Source organism: Lytechinus variegatus, chromosome 12 (genome assembly GCF_018143015.1).
Source record: "Lytechinus variegatus isolate NC3 chromosome 12, Lvar_3.0, whole genome shotgun sequence".
Classification (NCBI taxonomy): Eukaryota; Metazoa; Echinodermata; class Echinoidea; order Temnopleuroida; family Toxopneustidae; genus Lytechinus; species Lytechinus variegatus.
In genome coordinates, this window is record NC_054751.1 from 5593749 (window position 1) to 5611186 (window position 17438).

Sequence of the window (17438 nt, forward strand, 5' to 3'; positions counted from 1 at the left end):
CACAAGTATAGCAATTTTGATTAAAATAAAAAAAGTGGCCAGGTTAACATTTTCAAGTTTTTTGGTAATTTGACATGGAATAACCCGCAATTCTTATTTCAGTGAAATGAAAATAGACAAAATAAATCAAAATTTTAATTGTGAGAAACATGGAAAGAGGAAGATACAATCCTGACTTAGGCCAAGTAAAAAAACATAGTAGTTGACCGTCCGGGTTTTTTGAGAGCGGTGATGAGGGAGGTTCTTGCTATTTGCTATCTTACTATTCCTTTTAAGAACAAGGAGGCATTTTCTCGGTCCGATTTTTGACATCAGTGATGAGGGAGGTCCTTACTATTTACTTTTTTTTGTTGCTATTTTCTATTCAAATGATTGTCAGGCCATGTCAAGCTCGAATTATGTGATCGATGTATGCTCAATATTAATAATAAATGAGTAGATATATATATATATATATATATATATATATATATATGTTAATTATTATATATGCATAAATATCTACGATTGATTGGAAATCTATGGAAAATGTATTGTGCGATAAAAATCTATTGATGTATACTGGTACTGTATTGTTGTCAAACAGAATGTTCATGTCAAGTGAATAATTTAAACATTTTAATTTATTTAAGGGTAAAAAATGCATGGGGGGGTCTTTTTTATTACCATGGAGTCTTGTTCAATTTTCCAGAGCCAATCTCATTTTTAGCTCTGGGCATGGTTTCGCATCGCAGTTTTCGGGTGCTTCTTCGTTTACATAATGTTTAATACTACTGTTCAATTTTTATTCATTTTTTTAATTGATATTGAATATTACATCCCTCATTGAATATTCGATGCATTGCCTCCTGACATTAGAAAACTCGCCAGAAAATGCAATGCATTTCACAAATTCACATGTCATGCCAGCACAGTCAATCACATCATCCTAGCACACATGCAGTTCAACCAACAGAGTCACAAGCACACAATCACCGTAACACACATCTAAGTACAGGCGCTATCACTCACCAAAAAACCCCGCTGAAATACAAATTACGTCATTAGAATTGATTTATCTGCCCCATATTTCCAGGGCACGTGACGGATTAGTTCAGATTCAGTAAGCGGGGTCCCCGAAAACACACTAAAAATGAAGAAATCCGTGATCTTATTTGAGTTTGCAAACTTTATTTCCCCGCTAATTTATGATGGTATCTTCAAAATTCCAATAAAAAAACCAAATCAGAATTTTTTTCTTTCTTGCAATTAAGCGATATCGGACTTTGCAATTGTTTTTGAAGTTGCGAGAGAGATCCCAGAGTAATCTTGTGAATTTTTTCATTATTCAGCAGCCATAAAAATAGTTAATAACAAGAAAATTGATGCTGCAATTAAAAAGGGAAGATGGCGTGGACGAGAAACAACACAATTTTTTTTTCTTTTTTTTTTTTTAGAAAATAGTAAATATAAAAAATTTTCATGCGGTGGCCAAAAGTGATGCGCGAGAGGACGATCAACTACTTTCTTATTTTACTTGGCCTTATGTATCTAGTATTAGTAGTTAGTATTAAAAGTACTAGTCATCAAAATAAATCAATGGAGACTGAAGAGAAGTATGTAGATCTGATAGTGAGAGTAAATCAAGTCCGGACAGTAGAGGCACACGGCCAATATTGGAGACTGTCTCCCGAGAGAGATTTTCTCCAATATCAGAGACTTTCATAAAGAATTTTGGTATCCAATTTCAGAGACAGTCTCCAGAGACAGTCTCCAGTTTGGGAGACCAATTTTCTTTGTTTACATTTGCTTAAAAAGGATTACCTTGGCGGCAAATAAAAATGTGATAAGCAGATTCCTCATGAAATATTACCCCTTTTCACCGTCTACTTTAAAAATTCACCGTCTACTTTTGTTTTTATAAGGATTTTTGTTGTCATACACACACAAAACAAATGGGCTTCTGACCTCGGTGGGACAAAAGTTTGGGTGGAAAAAATCATACTTTTGTTGGTGTTGTTTCTTTTGTTCTTTTGCAAAGCAAGTTTCCAATATGGGAGATTGTCTCCCTTATTGGAGAGAGTCTCCCATATTGGCCGTGTGCCTCTACTGCCGGAGAAATAAAGCAATGCCTGAAAAGCGATCTATTCTGATTTATTTACAGTAAAGAAGTAGACTCTGTCTAATCAACAAAAACATGCAAAATCCCCCGCCGCCGATGGGGCTCATTTTTGTCTATTTTTTTTATCATTTTACAAAACTATGTAAAAAGAACTATACCAAAATAAAGATTATAGGGTTCCGTTTTGGCCTGAAATGCACCAAAACGGGGAAAAATAAGCTTAAAAGGGGAAAAAACAGTGACTTACTTAGGCTGTCGATCACGCAACTTCACTTCTCTGTTTTATCTAACCCAGGGATTTTTGTTATGAACTGTAACAAAATGGCCGATCGAGACGGGGGTAAGAGGAGAGAACTTTTTGTTAATTTTGAGGTTCCAGTCTGTGCCCAGATGCCCACTCGTTAGATCTTCATCCATATAATCGTGGTAAGTGCTTGATTTCTGTTTTAACTATTTATTCTGAGAATTATCTTGACCATACTTCACGCTTGTCAGTAGACCAAAAGCTTCAGTCTCTGTATTTTGGTTGTTCCGCTGAACTGCGTTGGCTCCACTCACCATACATAGACTGAAGTGGTTGGGGGTCCGTGGCTACAGACAACGTATAGTGAACTAGCGTTTTATAGATCGCGATTTAAAACTGTTTTTTGAGCGAAATTTAATTATGAAATTCAGGGAAATACAAATAATTTAAGTAATTGCATACCTTGGACCGGATTTATTGATAAAAAAATCCACTGGATGATTGAGAAATCTGTCATCTAAGCCATTTTCTCCTGACCTGACGGTTTATCTTGCAAGTTGCCATCTTGAATGACGTCATTATCGTTAATGTCTCGATATATCGCGATTATAACTATTATCGTTTGTCTTCGTGAGTGTATCATATCGTATTATTGCCTTGTAGGTGTGCTGGTGGAATGCAATATCGATATCACATTTGTACATTGTTGACGCCCTCTCCGCGTTCGTTTGTAAATATTTCATAGTTTGGCTGCCATTTTGACCTGTTTTCCTGTGTCGTACCCAACTAAACATCGGTAAAGTATAATTTTCATGCATTTTCATCTATATCTTTAAATATTTGTAAAATTGAATATTTAAATATTAAGAATGTTTAGTTTAAATATCCTTAGATTGTAACCTCGATGTGTAAAAGAACCTCAAACTTTGGACTCTGGTCGGACAAAGGTGCTGGGCTTATATAACAAATGGGAGCCCACACGGACACTTTACCGTCGGTGAATGGGGATTACAGTAAAATGTCAGAAATTGTTGAATAAATCCCCAGAAACGACGGTTATTCCTGTCTAGCTTGTCAGGTGAGTATGCCAAATTGCACGTACGATCCTGGGCTCACGCCCGCGTAGCGGGCGGCAGTTCCCTGGATTATGTTTTATCCAAACTTCACACAGAATCATATGGCCAAATTTGTGTTGCCATTGACCCCCTGAACAGATATCAAATCGAGCTAACTTCGGTCTCTGTCTGTTTATTTATTATTTGCATTTAATTTGAGTGGAGCCAGCCAACGCACGGAGTTCAGCGGAACAACCAACATAATGCACAACACTAACAGAGACCGAAGCTCTTGGTTTAGTGCTGACAGGGGCAATCCTGTATTTTAGGGGTCTAAATTATTTTAGGTTGCTAACTTCAGGCAACACTTCCCACTCAAGGAGTCGAGCAACGGACTGGAAAATTGGTAATGGACCGCAAGGAAGGGCGCTTTCAGCTCTGTACCGCAGCATATGGCATTAAGTTAACGGCCCGCCATACCCGGCACGTACGTACGCACTGCTATAAACACTAGCGGTCGTGGAGCTGTGTTGGCAGGAAGTGTTGCCTGAAGTTAGCAACCTAAAATAATTTAGACCCCTAAAATACAGGATTGCCCGGCATTATCGTGATCCAAGTCCCCGGTGACTCGGATCCACGGACAACTTTTTTAAAACAAAATATGTCCTACCTTTCGCGATGAGCGTGATGGAATCTATAACATGCGTCGCGAGGTGGCGTTCTAAATGGACAACAATTTTGATTTATTGATGGAGAAAATTAATTCATTGACTGAATAAAGATAAAGAATATGAAAGAAGAAAAATTGCTTCCTTTGACTCAATAAATTCGCACTAAAACAGTATATAAGATTGCTTATTACTCCTCGTCATCCGAGTCCCCATCCCGTGTTAAGACTGCCTAATATTCCATAGAAGGGGACTTGGATAACGAGGAGTCTATTTCTCGTTATCCGAGTCCCCTCCTATGGAAATTGGGCAGTCTCAAACACGGGAAGGGGACTCAGATGACGAGGAGTATTTAGACAGATTTATAGTGTTTTTAAATGTGATTTTATTAATATAGTTATTCATTATTATCGAAAATATTCAGATATCATCTCTAGGAAACTGTCTAAAAGTGGCAGAGTGGTTTTGAAGAGGAGGGAAATGAGGGGTAGATGAATATCAACGGGTTAATTGCCACCCTGAATTAATTTGAGAGAGGGGACTTGGATCACGAGGAATAGTACTTCTCGTTATCCGAGTCCCCTCCTATGGAAATTGGGCAGTCTCAAACACGGGAAGGGGACTCGGATGACGAGGAGTAATTAGACAGATTTATAGTGTTTTTAAATGTGATTTTATTAATATAGTTATTTAGTATTGTTGGAAATATTCATTTTTCATCTCTAGGAAACTGTCTAAAAGTGGCAGAGTGGTTTTGAAGAGGAGGGAAATGAGGGGTAGATGAATATCAACGGGTTAATTGCCACCCTGAATTAATTTGAGAGAGGGGACTTGGATCACGAGGAATAGTACTTCTCGTTATCCGAGTCCCCTCCTATGGAAATTGGGCAGTCTCAAACACGGGAAGGGGACTCGGATGACGAGGAGTAATTAGACAGTTTTATAGTGTTTTTAAATGTGATTTTATTAATATAGTTATTCATTATTATCGAAAATATTCAGATATCATCTCTAGGAAACTGTCTAAAAGTGGCAGAGTGGTTTTGAAGAGGAGGGAAATGAGGGGTAGATGAATATCAACGGGTTAATTGCCACCCTGAATTAATTTGAGAGAGGGGACTTGGATCACGAGGAATAGTACTTCTCGTTATCCGAGTCCCCTCCTATGGAAATTGGGCAGTCTCAAACACGGGAAGGGGACTCGGATGACGAGGAGTAATTAGACAGATTTATAGTGTTTTTAAATGTGATTTTATTAATATAGTTATTCAGTATGGTTGGAAATATTCATTTTTCATCTCTAGGAAACTGTCTAAAAGTGGCAGAGTGGTTTTGAAGAGGAGGGAAATGAGGGGTAGATGAATATCAACGGGTTAATTGCCACCCTGTATTAATTTGAGAGAGGGGACTCGGATGACGAGGAGTAATTAGACATATTTATAGTGTTTTTAAATGTGATTTTATTAATATAGTTATTCAGTATGGTTGGAAATATTCATTTTTCATCTCTAGGAAACTGTCTAAAAGTGGCAGAGTGGTTTTGAAGAGGAGGGAAATGAGGGGTAGATGAATATCAGCGGGTTAATTGCCACCCTGAATTAATTTGAGAGAGGGGACTTGGATCACGAGGAATAGTACTTCTCGTTATCCGAGTCCCCTCCTATGGAAATTGGGCAGTCTCAAACACGGGAAGGGGACTCGGATGACGAGGAGTATTTAGACAGATTTATAGTGTTTTTAAATGTGATTTTATTAATATAGTTATTCAGTATGGTTGGAAATATTCATTTTTCATCTCTAGGAAACTGTCTAAAAGTGGCAGAGTGGTTTTGAAGAGGAGGGAAATGAGGGGTAGATGAATATCAACGGGTTAATTGCCACCCTGTATTAATTTGAGAGAGGGGACTCGGATGACGAGGAGTAATTAGACAGATTTATAGTGTTTTTAAATGTGATTTTATTAATATAGTTATTCAGTATGGTTGGAAATATTCATTTTTCATCTCTAGGAAACTGTCTAAAAGTGGCAGAGTGGTTTTGAAGAGGAGGGAAATGAGGGGTAGATGAATATCAACGGGTTAATTGCCGTCCTGTATTAATTTGGGAGGGGGGACTTAGATCACGAGGAATATTTAGACAGATTAATAATGATTTCACAGTGATTTCTATTCTTATAGTGTCAATCTACAGGAGTCTTTGAGGGGAGAGAAATGTGGGAAATGAATATAAGGTTGTAATTACAGCCTATAGATTCTGTCGCCTATATAAACCCCTTTCATCTTCTCTCCCTGTCCCATCCCCTCTTCTCTCCCCCTCTAACTCCCTCTCCTCTCATGTGTACATGATTGACGGTCATTTACATTTCCCAATGCCGCGGTTACAGATTCTAAGTGAAATTCACAACCCCGCGCGATTAGAGACCACATAGGCACCTGGAATACAGGTGTCTATCGTCATGATCGTATATTTCAGTAAAATTGGCGATGATTTAATGCCAAAGAATGAAATTAACACGCGCACGCGACCATGAAGTATCATTTTCATCGATTGGGACTCGCTGCATGTAGCGAATTCAATATCCTGAAATACATGCGGATTTTGGGAAGTTTGGTAGTCCTGGTTCATGATAGGCTTTTAACATGTACAAACATTTTATTCTTTTTTGTATTATTTTTACACTTAATAAATCCGAATTGAATCGGCCTCTATTCTTTTTATTGCTTTATTTCGTTGATTATTTTCATACTAAATGAATCATAATTGAATCTGCCTTTTTTTCTCTGTTTTTTTCATTTCGTCGATTATTTTTTATACTAAATAAATCAGGATTCAAGCTTTCTCTATTCTGTCTATTGATTTATTACGTTGATTGATTTTAAACTTAAAAATTAGAATTTAATCCACCTCTACTCTCTCTCCAAATCTCTGAGTGTGCACTCTTTAAAACTTTTTTCATTTTTTTATAAAAAAAACCCAACGTGATCTCCAATCCGTTTGGAATTTTTATTCAAGTTTAAAGCATTGGCAATAAAAGAAGAAATTCAATCCGTTCTAAAAGGCCTACATGAAAGAACTAACAATTCAGTACGTATATATATATATATATATATGAATATGTATGTGTGTGTGTGCGTGTGAGTGCGTGTGTATAATAAAGTCTTTGTCAATTATTCCAGCCCTTTGTCAAACGTATTACACACTTGTACTCGTTCATATATCATACACAGTCATGAAACCGCCAATTTTCGAGCAGGCTTTTTCGATTCCCGCCTAATTCCTCTTACTTCACTTTCTCCTCTCAAGGGCTCTAATCTCAATGGTGGGATTTGTCGATGAAACACGCATGCGCATCATTGTCCAATGACCGTGATTATAACTATCTCAGGATAACTATCCCAGTGTGTGTGTGTGTGTGTGTGGGGGGGGGGTGAGACTTTGTATGAGGCAATACTTTACACATTGCACTAGCACTAACCAAAATCTCAATATTTTTTTTTCACATACACACAAGTTCATCCCCTCTAAAGTCCATACAATTTTATCTCTCTCTCTCTCTCCTTTCATTCGTTTTGAAATACGCGACCAGAAATAATTATGTTCATAGATTGGGACGACAGTTTGCTAGTGCTGGTTTATAACATGTATAAAGATTTCATTCTTTTGATTTTTGTTCTATTATCTTTATACTAAATAAATCGGAATTGAATCTTCTTTTATTATCTCAATTTCTTTGTTTTGTCGATTATTTTTACATTAAATGAATCAGAACTTAATGTTCCTCTATTCTCTATATCGCTCGATTTCGTAGCAATCTCATACTGATGAATAAATCCGAATTGAATCCACCTCTATTCTATCTATGCTTCAATGTGATCTCCCAAGTTCCATCTAGATTTATTTTTTTTTTCATGTTGAAAGCATTGACAAAAAAAGAAGAAAATCATTCCATTATGACAGGCCTACATGAAACAACAGTTCAGTACGTTTGTCAAAGGAAATATATATAATAAAGTCTTTGCCTATATTATTCCAGACATTTATCAAACGTATTACACACGTGTACTAGTTCATATTTAATGTCATACACAGTCATGAAACCGCCAATTTTTGAGCGGGCTTTTTCGATTCCCGCCTAATTCCTCTTACTTCACTTTCTCCTCTAATCTCAGTGGTGGGAAGTTGTCGATGAAACACGCATGCGCATCATTATCCAATGACCGTGGTTATAACTATCCCAGTGTGTGTGAGCCTTACGAGGCTAACTTTACATATCGCGCTAACCGAAATCTCCATTACTTTTTTTTCAGATACACAAATCCATCAAGACTTAAAGTCCTCCCTCTTTATCTCAGCCTCTCCATCTCCTTTCATTCGATTTGTGATTGGTTCAGAGTTTCTAAATGAAATACGCATGTGCACCAATTCGTCCAATAAAATCGTTAGGTTAATGCATGACTGTTTTCCCTAATATCACAATGGTATCATAAAAGTGGCGAATGATTTTGTTTCTGGATTAGTATAAACAGATCAAGGGTGACATAGGAATATTTGAAGAAGAAAATGTCGTCGAGAAATCGTGATATCTTCAGTCTGTGGACTGAAATACAAGACATAATCGGGGATGCCAGAAAATGGCCTCGCAAGATCAGAAAATTGTTCTGGACAAAGAATGTCAAGCACTTTGATAGGTGTCTCCTAGCCGCTTTCGTCTTTGTGAACGGCTTGAATCCAACAATTTTCATTGACTGGGTACTTCTCATGGGACTTAGCCGTAACAGAGCTGCATCGCAACATTTTGAGGCATTACTAAGACTATTTGAACAAGGGAAAAGCTATAAACTGTACGCATGGAATGTTTCAACCCGCCGATACGAGTACTTAAATGGGAAGCCTAAATATTACTAGAGATGGAGGAGGGGGAGTGGTCAAAATCAGAGGAGGAGCCAATAATCTTCGGTAATCTTATAGACTTATACACGTGCCTCATATAAATAAACCTGACATCTCTCGATTCTTCAGACTTTAATCATCTTCTTTGACACCAACGCCAACAATGTCGTGGAAAAGTAAGCTTCGGGACCCCAATGACGGAGACTTTCTGAGTTGGAGGAATCCATTTAACTTCATACTACTCCTTGCCCAAGACGATGCAACACTTTATCAATGGTTAGAAAACCACAATCTCATCGCAAAAAGAATGAACTGTGAGCTGTGCACCAAGCCCTGCCAGGCCATTGAAAGCAAAAATAGAAAAGGAGGAAAAATATGGAGATGCAGAGGATCCATCACATGGAAGCATGAAAAAACATATACTGTTCACAAGCATTCAATCTTTGAGAAGTCCCAACTAGATGTTCGAGAAATCCTGATCTTCATAAGAGAATGGATTCTGCAATCTTCTCTGCATCGATGTGCAGTAGAATCTGGTCTTGATTATAAAAAAACCTCTGTGGATTGGGCAAACTTTCTCAGAGACGTCACAAGAAAGTACACGAATGATCTCTACTACGGCGATGGCGAAGAGATGATGAGTGGTGAGGTCGAAATAGATGAAAGTCTATTTGGCCGCCGATGTAAATACAACCGCGGAGATCCGAGGGGTGTCAGAGTCTGGATATTCGGGATGGTGGAGAGAGGAAGTAACAGGCTGATACTCTATCCAGTGGATAATCGGAATGAGGAGACACTTCTTCCACTCATCGAACGTCATGTGCAAAAGGGGTTTACCATTTATTCCGACGGATGGCGAGCTTACTCTAAGCTAAACGAGAGAGGCTACCGGCATTTCAGTGTCGAGCACAAACACAGTTTTGTGCAGTACTATCGGGATGCCGAAACCGGTGACGTCACAAAGGTTCATACCAACACCATTGAGGGTTCTTGGAAATTGGCGAAAGATCATTTCAAGAAGATGAACGGCACACGTATACAGAATTTCGAGGGGCATCTCAGTGAGCTCATCTGGAGAAATCGGGCCATGGTTTCTAAGCACAACGCAATCCTCAGCTTCTTCTTGCTCGTCACGAAGTACTACTCTCTGTCGAAGAAGCCTAACCTTCAATTGGATCGGGTTCCTCTCTTTGACTCGTGGTCCGCGGGAGAAGGCGATAAAATTCATCGCGACGACGAAGACGTCAAGTCAACGCGAGATGAAGCTGTCCAGACAACCGTTGAAAATCCCATCGAAAGCTGTGAAACCGACCTCCCAGTTGTCGGTGCCGAGCCCAAGACGAGGACCCCTCACACAGAAAGTGAAGCTTCCACATCTAGTCAAGGGAAGCCGGCCGCTGTCCGACCGAAAATTCGGTCTACCAAGCCTTCTACAACACGTAAATCGACGCTTCGTCACCCAGGTAACTTCATCCCCGTTTCACTTGATGGCAAACAAAGAAAAGTCACGCAAAAAAAGAAGTCTAATCCATACACGAAGAAAAACTTTGTTTCTGAATGGTCTGACGACAGTGACTTTGAAACATGAATTGATGTCCATATCAACATTAGATCTATTCTCAAATTTGCAGTTGAACATTAATATTTTCTGGAACAGATTTTAAACCATTTTGAAGTATGCCTATTTCCTTTCCAAATTTAGACATGACCATTTTATTGAAATTATTTTAATTTGAATCTATACAAGATTGTACATTGAATATTAATTAATGTTTCTTCGATCCTTTTCCTTTGTACTTGGATTTATGAAGTCATTGCAAGTATTAATACTATACATTTATCATTTTCAAGTAGCATCTTTTGATGTCACTATATTTGGAGGCATGTTCGTGACGATGTAATATTGATATCGAAGTCTCTTTATGTCGTTATTTCTACTGTTTGAATCAAAGAAAACTTATGCTAAAATATAGTGTTCGAATTGTTCGTGTAGGTAAAGATCGAGAAACAAAAATACATGCTGGTATATATGGAAATATATTCGATGTGGTAAATAATTAAAATGATCGAGTTCGTTAAGCGCCAAGTGTCTGTAGGTGATGTTCATGTGCACTAATGATATGCCCACTAGTTGCAGCAATTCACATTCCTATGCAGCTTATCAGATATGTCGATTTCACTGGCACGAGCCAAAGTTAGCTGCAATCAATCAATCAATCAACAAAGCGCGAATTATTAGTGCAATGACATCGCGTTAATTTTTCAAAACAGGCAAAGCCTGGTTATTGTCTGTTGAAAGTGGTTTATAGGACTTTGGGACTTTGCACTGGGAAATTCTCTCACTGCAAGTTCTAAGATGTACATTTTATATGAGGCACGTGTATATATATATATATACATGTATATATTCAATGAAAGCATTATTGTGATTGTTTTTCAGCTGTAGGCTACAATTTGAACTTGTTTATTGTAAGTTGCATCTTGAAATGATAGAGACTTTATTGATACAGGTTGTAATTATCAAATGCAAAGATTTACTTGTTATTTCAAGTGTGTGATACATAAATATTGATTTCAAAAATATTGTTAGCATAATTATATGAATACTGATTTACAATTGTATAAATCAGAGAAAAACTGAAATGGGAAAGTTTTGAGGAGTTTTTGAGGAGTTAGAGTGTTACATTGAATAACTGATGAAGGTATATTGATTATAGTTATAATCGATTGAAAGGAGAGATTGTGATATCGCAAATCATCAAATAAATATAATAAATTTATTCTATGCCTATGATTATGTCTTTAATGACCTGTAAAATTCTTAGAATAATTTCGGGATGACATTTTAATTTGATTATTGGATGTTATGACATGGTTGTTTGTGATGAATCTATATGCAGTACCTGGAGAAAGAGTTATAAATGATTGAGTGTGTAAACATGGTAAAGTTCCAAGTGTTTGTAGGTGATGTTCATGCGCATTAATGATATGCCTACTTTGAAGCAATTCACATTCTTATGCAGCTTATCAGATATGTTGTTTTCACTGGCACGAGCCCGGTTATCTTCAATTAATCAACAAAGCGGCGTACGGTGTGCTTCAAAACAGGCAATGTTGATAGCGGTTTGAAACCACGTGCATCCTGCGATTCTTACAAGAGGTGTCAATTTCATTGGCACGAGCTCTGGAAATGAAGTGTTAATAACAGAACGGAATGCACTTGCTTTCAAAACAATCGTGCGAATGGGCAGTCGTTGATACTTTGGTGATTATCTTCAGTCAAATTATTATTCATAGAGTCTTAATTTTTTATTTTTTGGGGGAATTATCTTTGGAAGAGAACACGGAAGGGAGAAGAGAGGGGAGGAAGAAAATAAATAAAAGAAATGGGGAGAGGCGAAAGAACAGAATTAAAGATAGAGAAATGGTTACACAGAGAGGGGGAAGAATTAACACAATGATAAAGAACAGGATGAAAGATAGGGAACAGACCTATAGGGATGGGCCTTAATTCCCCCCCCCCCCCGAGAGAGAGAGAAACACACAGAAATGATGAAAAGGAGAGATCGAGAGAGGGGAAAAGAAGAAAGATAATTGATAATAATAGATAGCGAAACAGAAGGGGGCGGAGGTGCCCCCCAGATGGAGAAAAAAAGAAGGAATTAGTGGAAGGGGGGCGGGTAAAGAAAGAGAACAGATCCAGAGGACTGGAAGTGCATGCCGCCCCCCCCCCAAAAAAAAAAAGGAGAGGCCAATTTGGTATAAAAAATAATCGACGGAATAAAACAATAAATAGAAAAGAGGTAGATTTAATTTTGATTTATTTAGTACAAAGATAAAAGACGAAATCTAGCAATGGAAAGAATAATTTATTTAGTATAAAAAATAATCGACGAACGATATGTAAGAGATATAGGCCTAGATTCAATTCTGATTTATTTAGTATAAGAAAAATAAAGGTATATCATCCATGGGGGAGGGGGGCACGTCCGACCAGTGCCCCTTTGTCAAATTTTCCACAGAAGAAATGGCCTTCAATTTAAGGTGAGCCCTCTTTTTTTTGGCTAGTCATATTTTCATCTGGAAAATTTACCCCCCCCCCCGTTTGAAAATTTTATATCCGCCCCTGAGGTATAGAATCAAATCAGATTTATTTAGTATATAATTAATTGATGAAATAAATCAATAAAGAATAGAACTAATAGAATTCTGATTTATTAAGTATATTACTAATTGACGAAATATTAGCATTATAGAGAGAATAGAGGTATATTCGAATCTAATTATAAAAATAATTGACGAAATAAAGCATTTGATGGAAAAGAGGTATTATATCTAATTTTGATTTATTAAGTACAAGAATAATCGACGAAACAATAAAGGGAGATTTACTTCCGACTTAATCAGTATAAAAAAAATCAACGAAATAGAGCAATTGATAAAAAGGTCGACCCAATTCTGATTTATTTAGTAAAAGAAAAATCGACAAAATAAAGCAATTGATAGAAATTGAAGAGGTGTAATATTGTTTTTTTTGAATGAATATTTAAATGAATATAAAACATCAGTGCTTAATTACTCCTCGTGATCCAAGTCCCCTCTCTCAAATTAATACAGGGTGGCAATTAACCCGTTGATATTCATCTACCCCTCATTTCCCTCCTCTTCAAAACCACTCTGCCACTTTTAGACAGTTTCCTAGAGATGATAACTGAATATTTTCGATAATAATGAATAACTATATTAATAAAATCACATTTAAAAACACTATAAAACTGTCTAATTACTCCTCGTCATCCGAGTCCCCTTCCCGTGTTTGAGACTGCCCAATTTCCATAGGAGGGGACTCGGATAACGAGGAGTACTATTACTCGTGATCCAAGTCCCCTCTCTTAAATTAATACAGGGTGGCAATTAACCCGTTGATATTCATCTACCCCTCATTTCCCTCCTCTTCAAAACCACTCTGCCACTTTTAGACAGTTTCCTAGAGATGATATCTGAATATTTTCGATAATAATGAATAACTATATTAATAAAATCACATTTAAAAACACTATAAAACTGTCTAATTACTCCTCGTCATCCGAGTCCCCTTCCCGTGTTTGAGACTGCCCAATTTCCATAGGAGGGGACTCGGATAACGAGGAGTACTATTCCTCGTGATCCAAGTCCCCTCTCTTAAATTAATACAGGGTGGCAATTAACCCGTTGATATTCATCTACCCCTCATTTCCCTCCTCTTCAAAACCACTCTGCCACTTTTAGACAGTTTCCTAGAGATGATATCTGAATATTTTCGATAATAATGAATAACTATATTAATAAAATCACATTTAAAAACACTATAAAACTGTCTAATTACTCCTCGTCATCCGAGTCCCCTTCCCGTGTTGAGATTGCCAATTTCCCATAGAAGGGGACTCGGATAACGAGGAGTACTATTCCTCGTGATCCAAGTCCCCTCTCTTAAATTAATACAGAGTGGCAATTAACCCGTTGATATTCATCTACCCCTCATTTCCCTCCTCTTCAAAACCACTCTGCCACTTTTAGACAGTTTCCTAGAGATGATATCTGAATATTTTCGATAATAATGAATAACTATATTAATAAAATCACATTTAAAAACACTATAAAACTGTCTAATTACTCCTCGTCATCCGAGTCCCCTTCCCGTGTTGAGATTGCCAATTTCCCATAGAAGGGGACTCGGATAACGAGTAATAGCATATTCCTCGTTATCCGAGTCCCCTTCTATGGGAAATTGGCAACCTCAACACGGGATGGGGACTCGGATCACGAGGAGTAAATAGGGGTTTTAGCTTGATTAATTTTATTTGTTTTTTAGTGTTTTCTTTTAATCATTGGTTCATCAACTTGGAGAATATACAGGAGAGAAAAGAAAAAAAGATGACTATTTTTTGTCGTTTGAAAAAGTGTCCGAGTCCGTTGTTATTGTGTCAATGGGAAAACCTGTGGTGGAAGGAAGTCCCCGCTCAGTGAGAAGCTTCGCACCGTTTCGCATCGCGAACAATAGATATCTTTTGAAAATCTTCCAACCGTGGATTCTATTGAAAGATTGCTGATATTTGAGGTGTGTCTCAAGTTTGTCCCCAGTGACTTGGATGACGATAAGGCCGATTGCCCTGACAGGGTTATCTAAATACTCACCAGGGCGCTTGAAATGTTCACAAATGCGAGGACTGCAACAACAAGCCACCTTCTTTTGTACAGCGTATACTCAGCCGCACCAGTACGGGAAACGTTCCCGCGAGTAAAGGCCGGACCACCCGGTATCGGGAGTGCTGGTCCGCTCCCTCCAGCTCCAGAACCAAATTCATCATCATCACTTCTCTGATTAAAAAGAGGTTTATACTGCGACATGTCGTTTGATCATAATTTTACAATAACACCAATTGGGCTTGACTAGTACTTGTAAAAGGTGATAATCAAAACGTACAAAGTAAATATCCAGACCTTCTGCTTGGGTTTGGTTTCACTTCACTTCTTCACTCGATAAACTACCGTAATTGCGCATGTGCGCAATAATCACATGGCTGACCAGTTATGTCATGTGACAATAACAAACCCCGGGTGGTACGTGGGTGCACGCGCATGGGGGGGGGGGGACTGTCGATCAAATTTTCCTTTAACTGATAAAAGGGGAAGTGAATTGGGACTAATGCACAAAATCTCAAACTGATGGTCATTGCACAGGGCTTTTTGAAAAAAGTGTGGGGCTGGCTACATGCACCCCCCCCCCTCCGGTTCCGCGGCCCCTGGGCTATCAGCGCGGTCAAATAAATTACTGCTTTTCAATTAATTGGACTTAATTGACTGATCTATAATTCTCGTATGAAAAGTACAAACCATTATAAAATGGATCAATTCGAAATCCAGTTTAATTCTCTATGCCTTTGCAATATCAAACCAAGATAAAAGAAGAAGAGACTATAGCCCCTCGACTGTACCAGAAAAAGGAAAATAACAAAATACATTATACTGTGACAAAAAATAATTATGGTCGAATTAAGTCTACACAATTTCGATGGATCGTGTTGGAAGGGGGGGGGGGTAATCTGTTTAATTGTCATATAGGGTACCTAGCTGGTCTTCTTTAACAAGACAAGGCGGGGAACTGTCGATCAAATTTTCCTTTAACTGATAAAAGGTGAAGTGTATTGGGACTAATGCACAAAATCTCAAACTGATGGTCATTGCACAGGGCTTTTTGAAAAAAAGTGTGGGGCTGGCTACATGCACCCCCCCCCTCCGGTTCCGCGGCCCCTGGGCTATCAGCGCGCGGTCAAATAAATTACTGCTTTTCAATTAATTGGACTTAATTGACTGATCTATAATTCTCGTATGAAAAGTACAAACCATTATAAGATGGATCAATTCGAAATCCAGTTTAATTCTCTATGCCTTTGTAATATCAAACCAAGATAAAAGAATCGGAACAGGCTATAGCCCCTCGACTGTACCAGAAAAAGGAAAATAACAAAATACATTATACTTTGCCAAAAATAATTATGGTCGAATTAAGTCTACACAATTTCGATGGATCGTGTTGGAAGGGGGGGGGATCTGTTTAATTGTCATATAGGGTACCTAGCTGGTCTTGTTTAACAACAACTAAACTACAATAATAATAATGATGATGATGATGATAATAACAATTATAATGAAAATAATAATAACAACAACAACAACAACAACAATAATAATAATAATAATAAAAAACGATGAGGATCAATGATGATGATGATGAACATGGCAAAAACTGCAAAGGCGGATAAAGCTTTTTGGCTATAGTCGAAGCCCCCACTTTTTCATCAACATTGTCCCCCGTTGGCCACTGAAAAGGGGTATTTTTAGACGGTGGAGGTATTTAGCTTTAAACAAATCTCATACATATCATAAGGCGTATGTAAATAAAGAAATTAAGTGCAAAATATGAGCTGATTTGTTTTCTATACTACAGGCGCTAGATGAATGTTTTGAATTCCGACCTGAAAACATTTTAAGCATGTCAGTATTTTATTATTAAAGGTATATGGGTAGTTGAAGCGCTATCTCATGAATAAAGTGAGCGTGCGTAGCATGAGCTGATTATTTGTTTATTTCATTATTATTTTTTTGTCAGCACCTTTTTGTGATATGAACACTCGGATATAACACATACTAAAAATTATTGAAAACTCGAATCATGAGCAGATTTCTTGTATATTGACATGAAAACAGGATAGTGTAAGCCTCGTATAGGCCTAAGCTTGTCCTCTAGAGAGCAAGCAATTTATCTCGCTGGACATGGAAGCGCGAAGCGCAATCGAAAATTTTATTCTTAACAAGTAAACTGAAAGGTTTATTATTATTATTCAATTACAGTCCTCTCTTCTTTTTTTGTTTTTTTTTTTTTACTCTTCTCACCCTTATTACATTTCCTTTTCCCACCCCTTCCTTCTTTTTTTCTTTCT

At 37.6% G+C, this 17438-nt stretch overlaps 1 protein-coding gene across 2 annotated transcripts in view; it reads right to left on the reverse strand.

The window, feature by feature from the left end:
- The window catches only part of LOC121425003 (solute carrier family 49 member A3-like), a 34216-nt gene extending 18716 nt beyond the window's left edge, over positions 1-15500 (reverse strand). Inside the window, exon 1 of one of the 2 annotated variants that reach the window (XM_041620918.1) lies at positions 15133-15500. In XM_041620918.1, the coding sequence (XP_041476852.1) occupies positions 15133-15345 (213 nt within the window). In that variant the 5' untranslated portion in view covers positions 15346-15500. The remainder of the gene's footprint in view (positions 1-15132) is intronic. The other variant, XM_041620919.1, reaches the window with a different exon arrangement.
- Positions 15501-17438: the final 1938 nt, after the last annotated feature.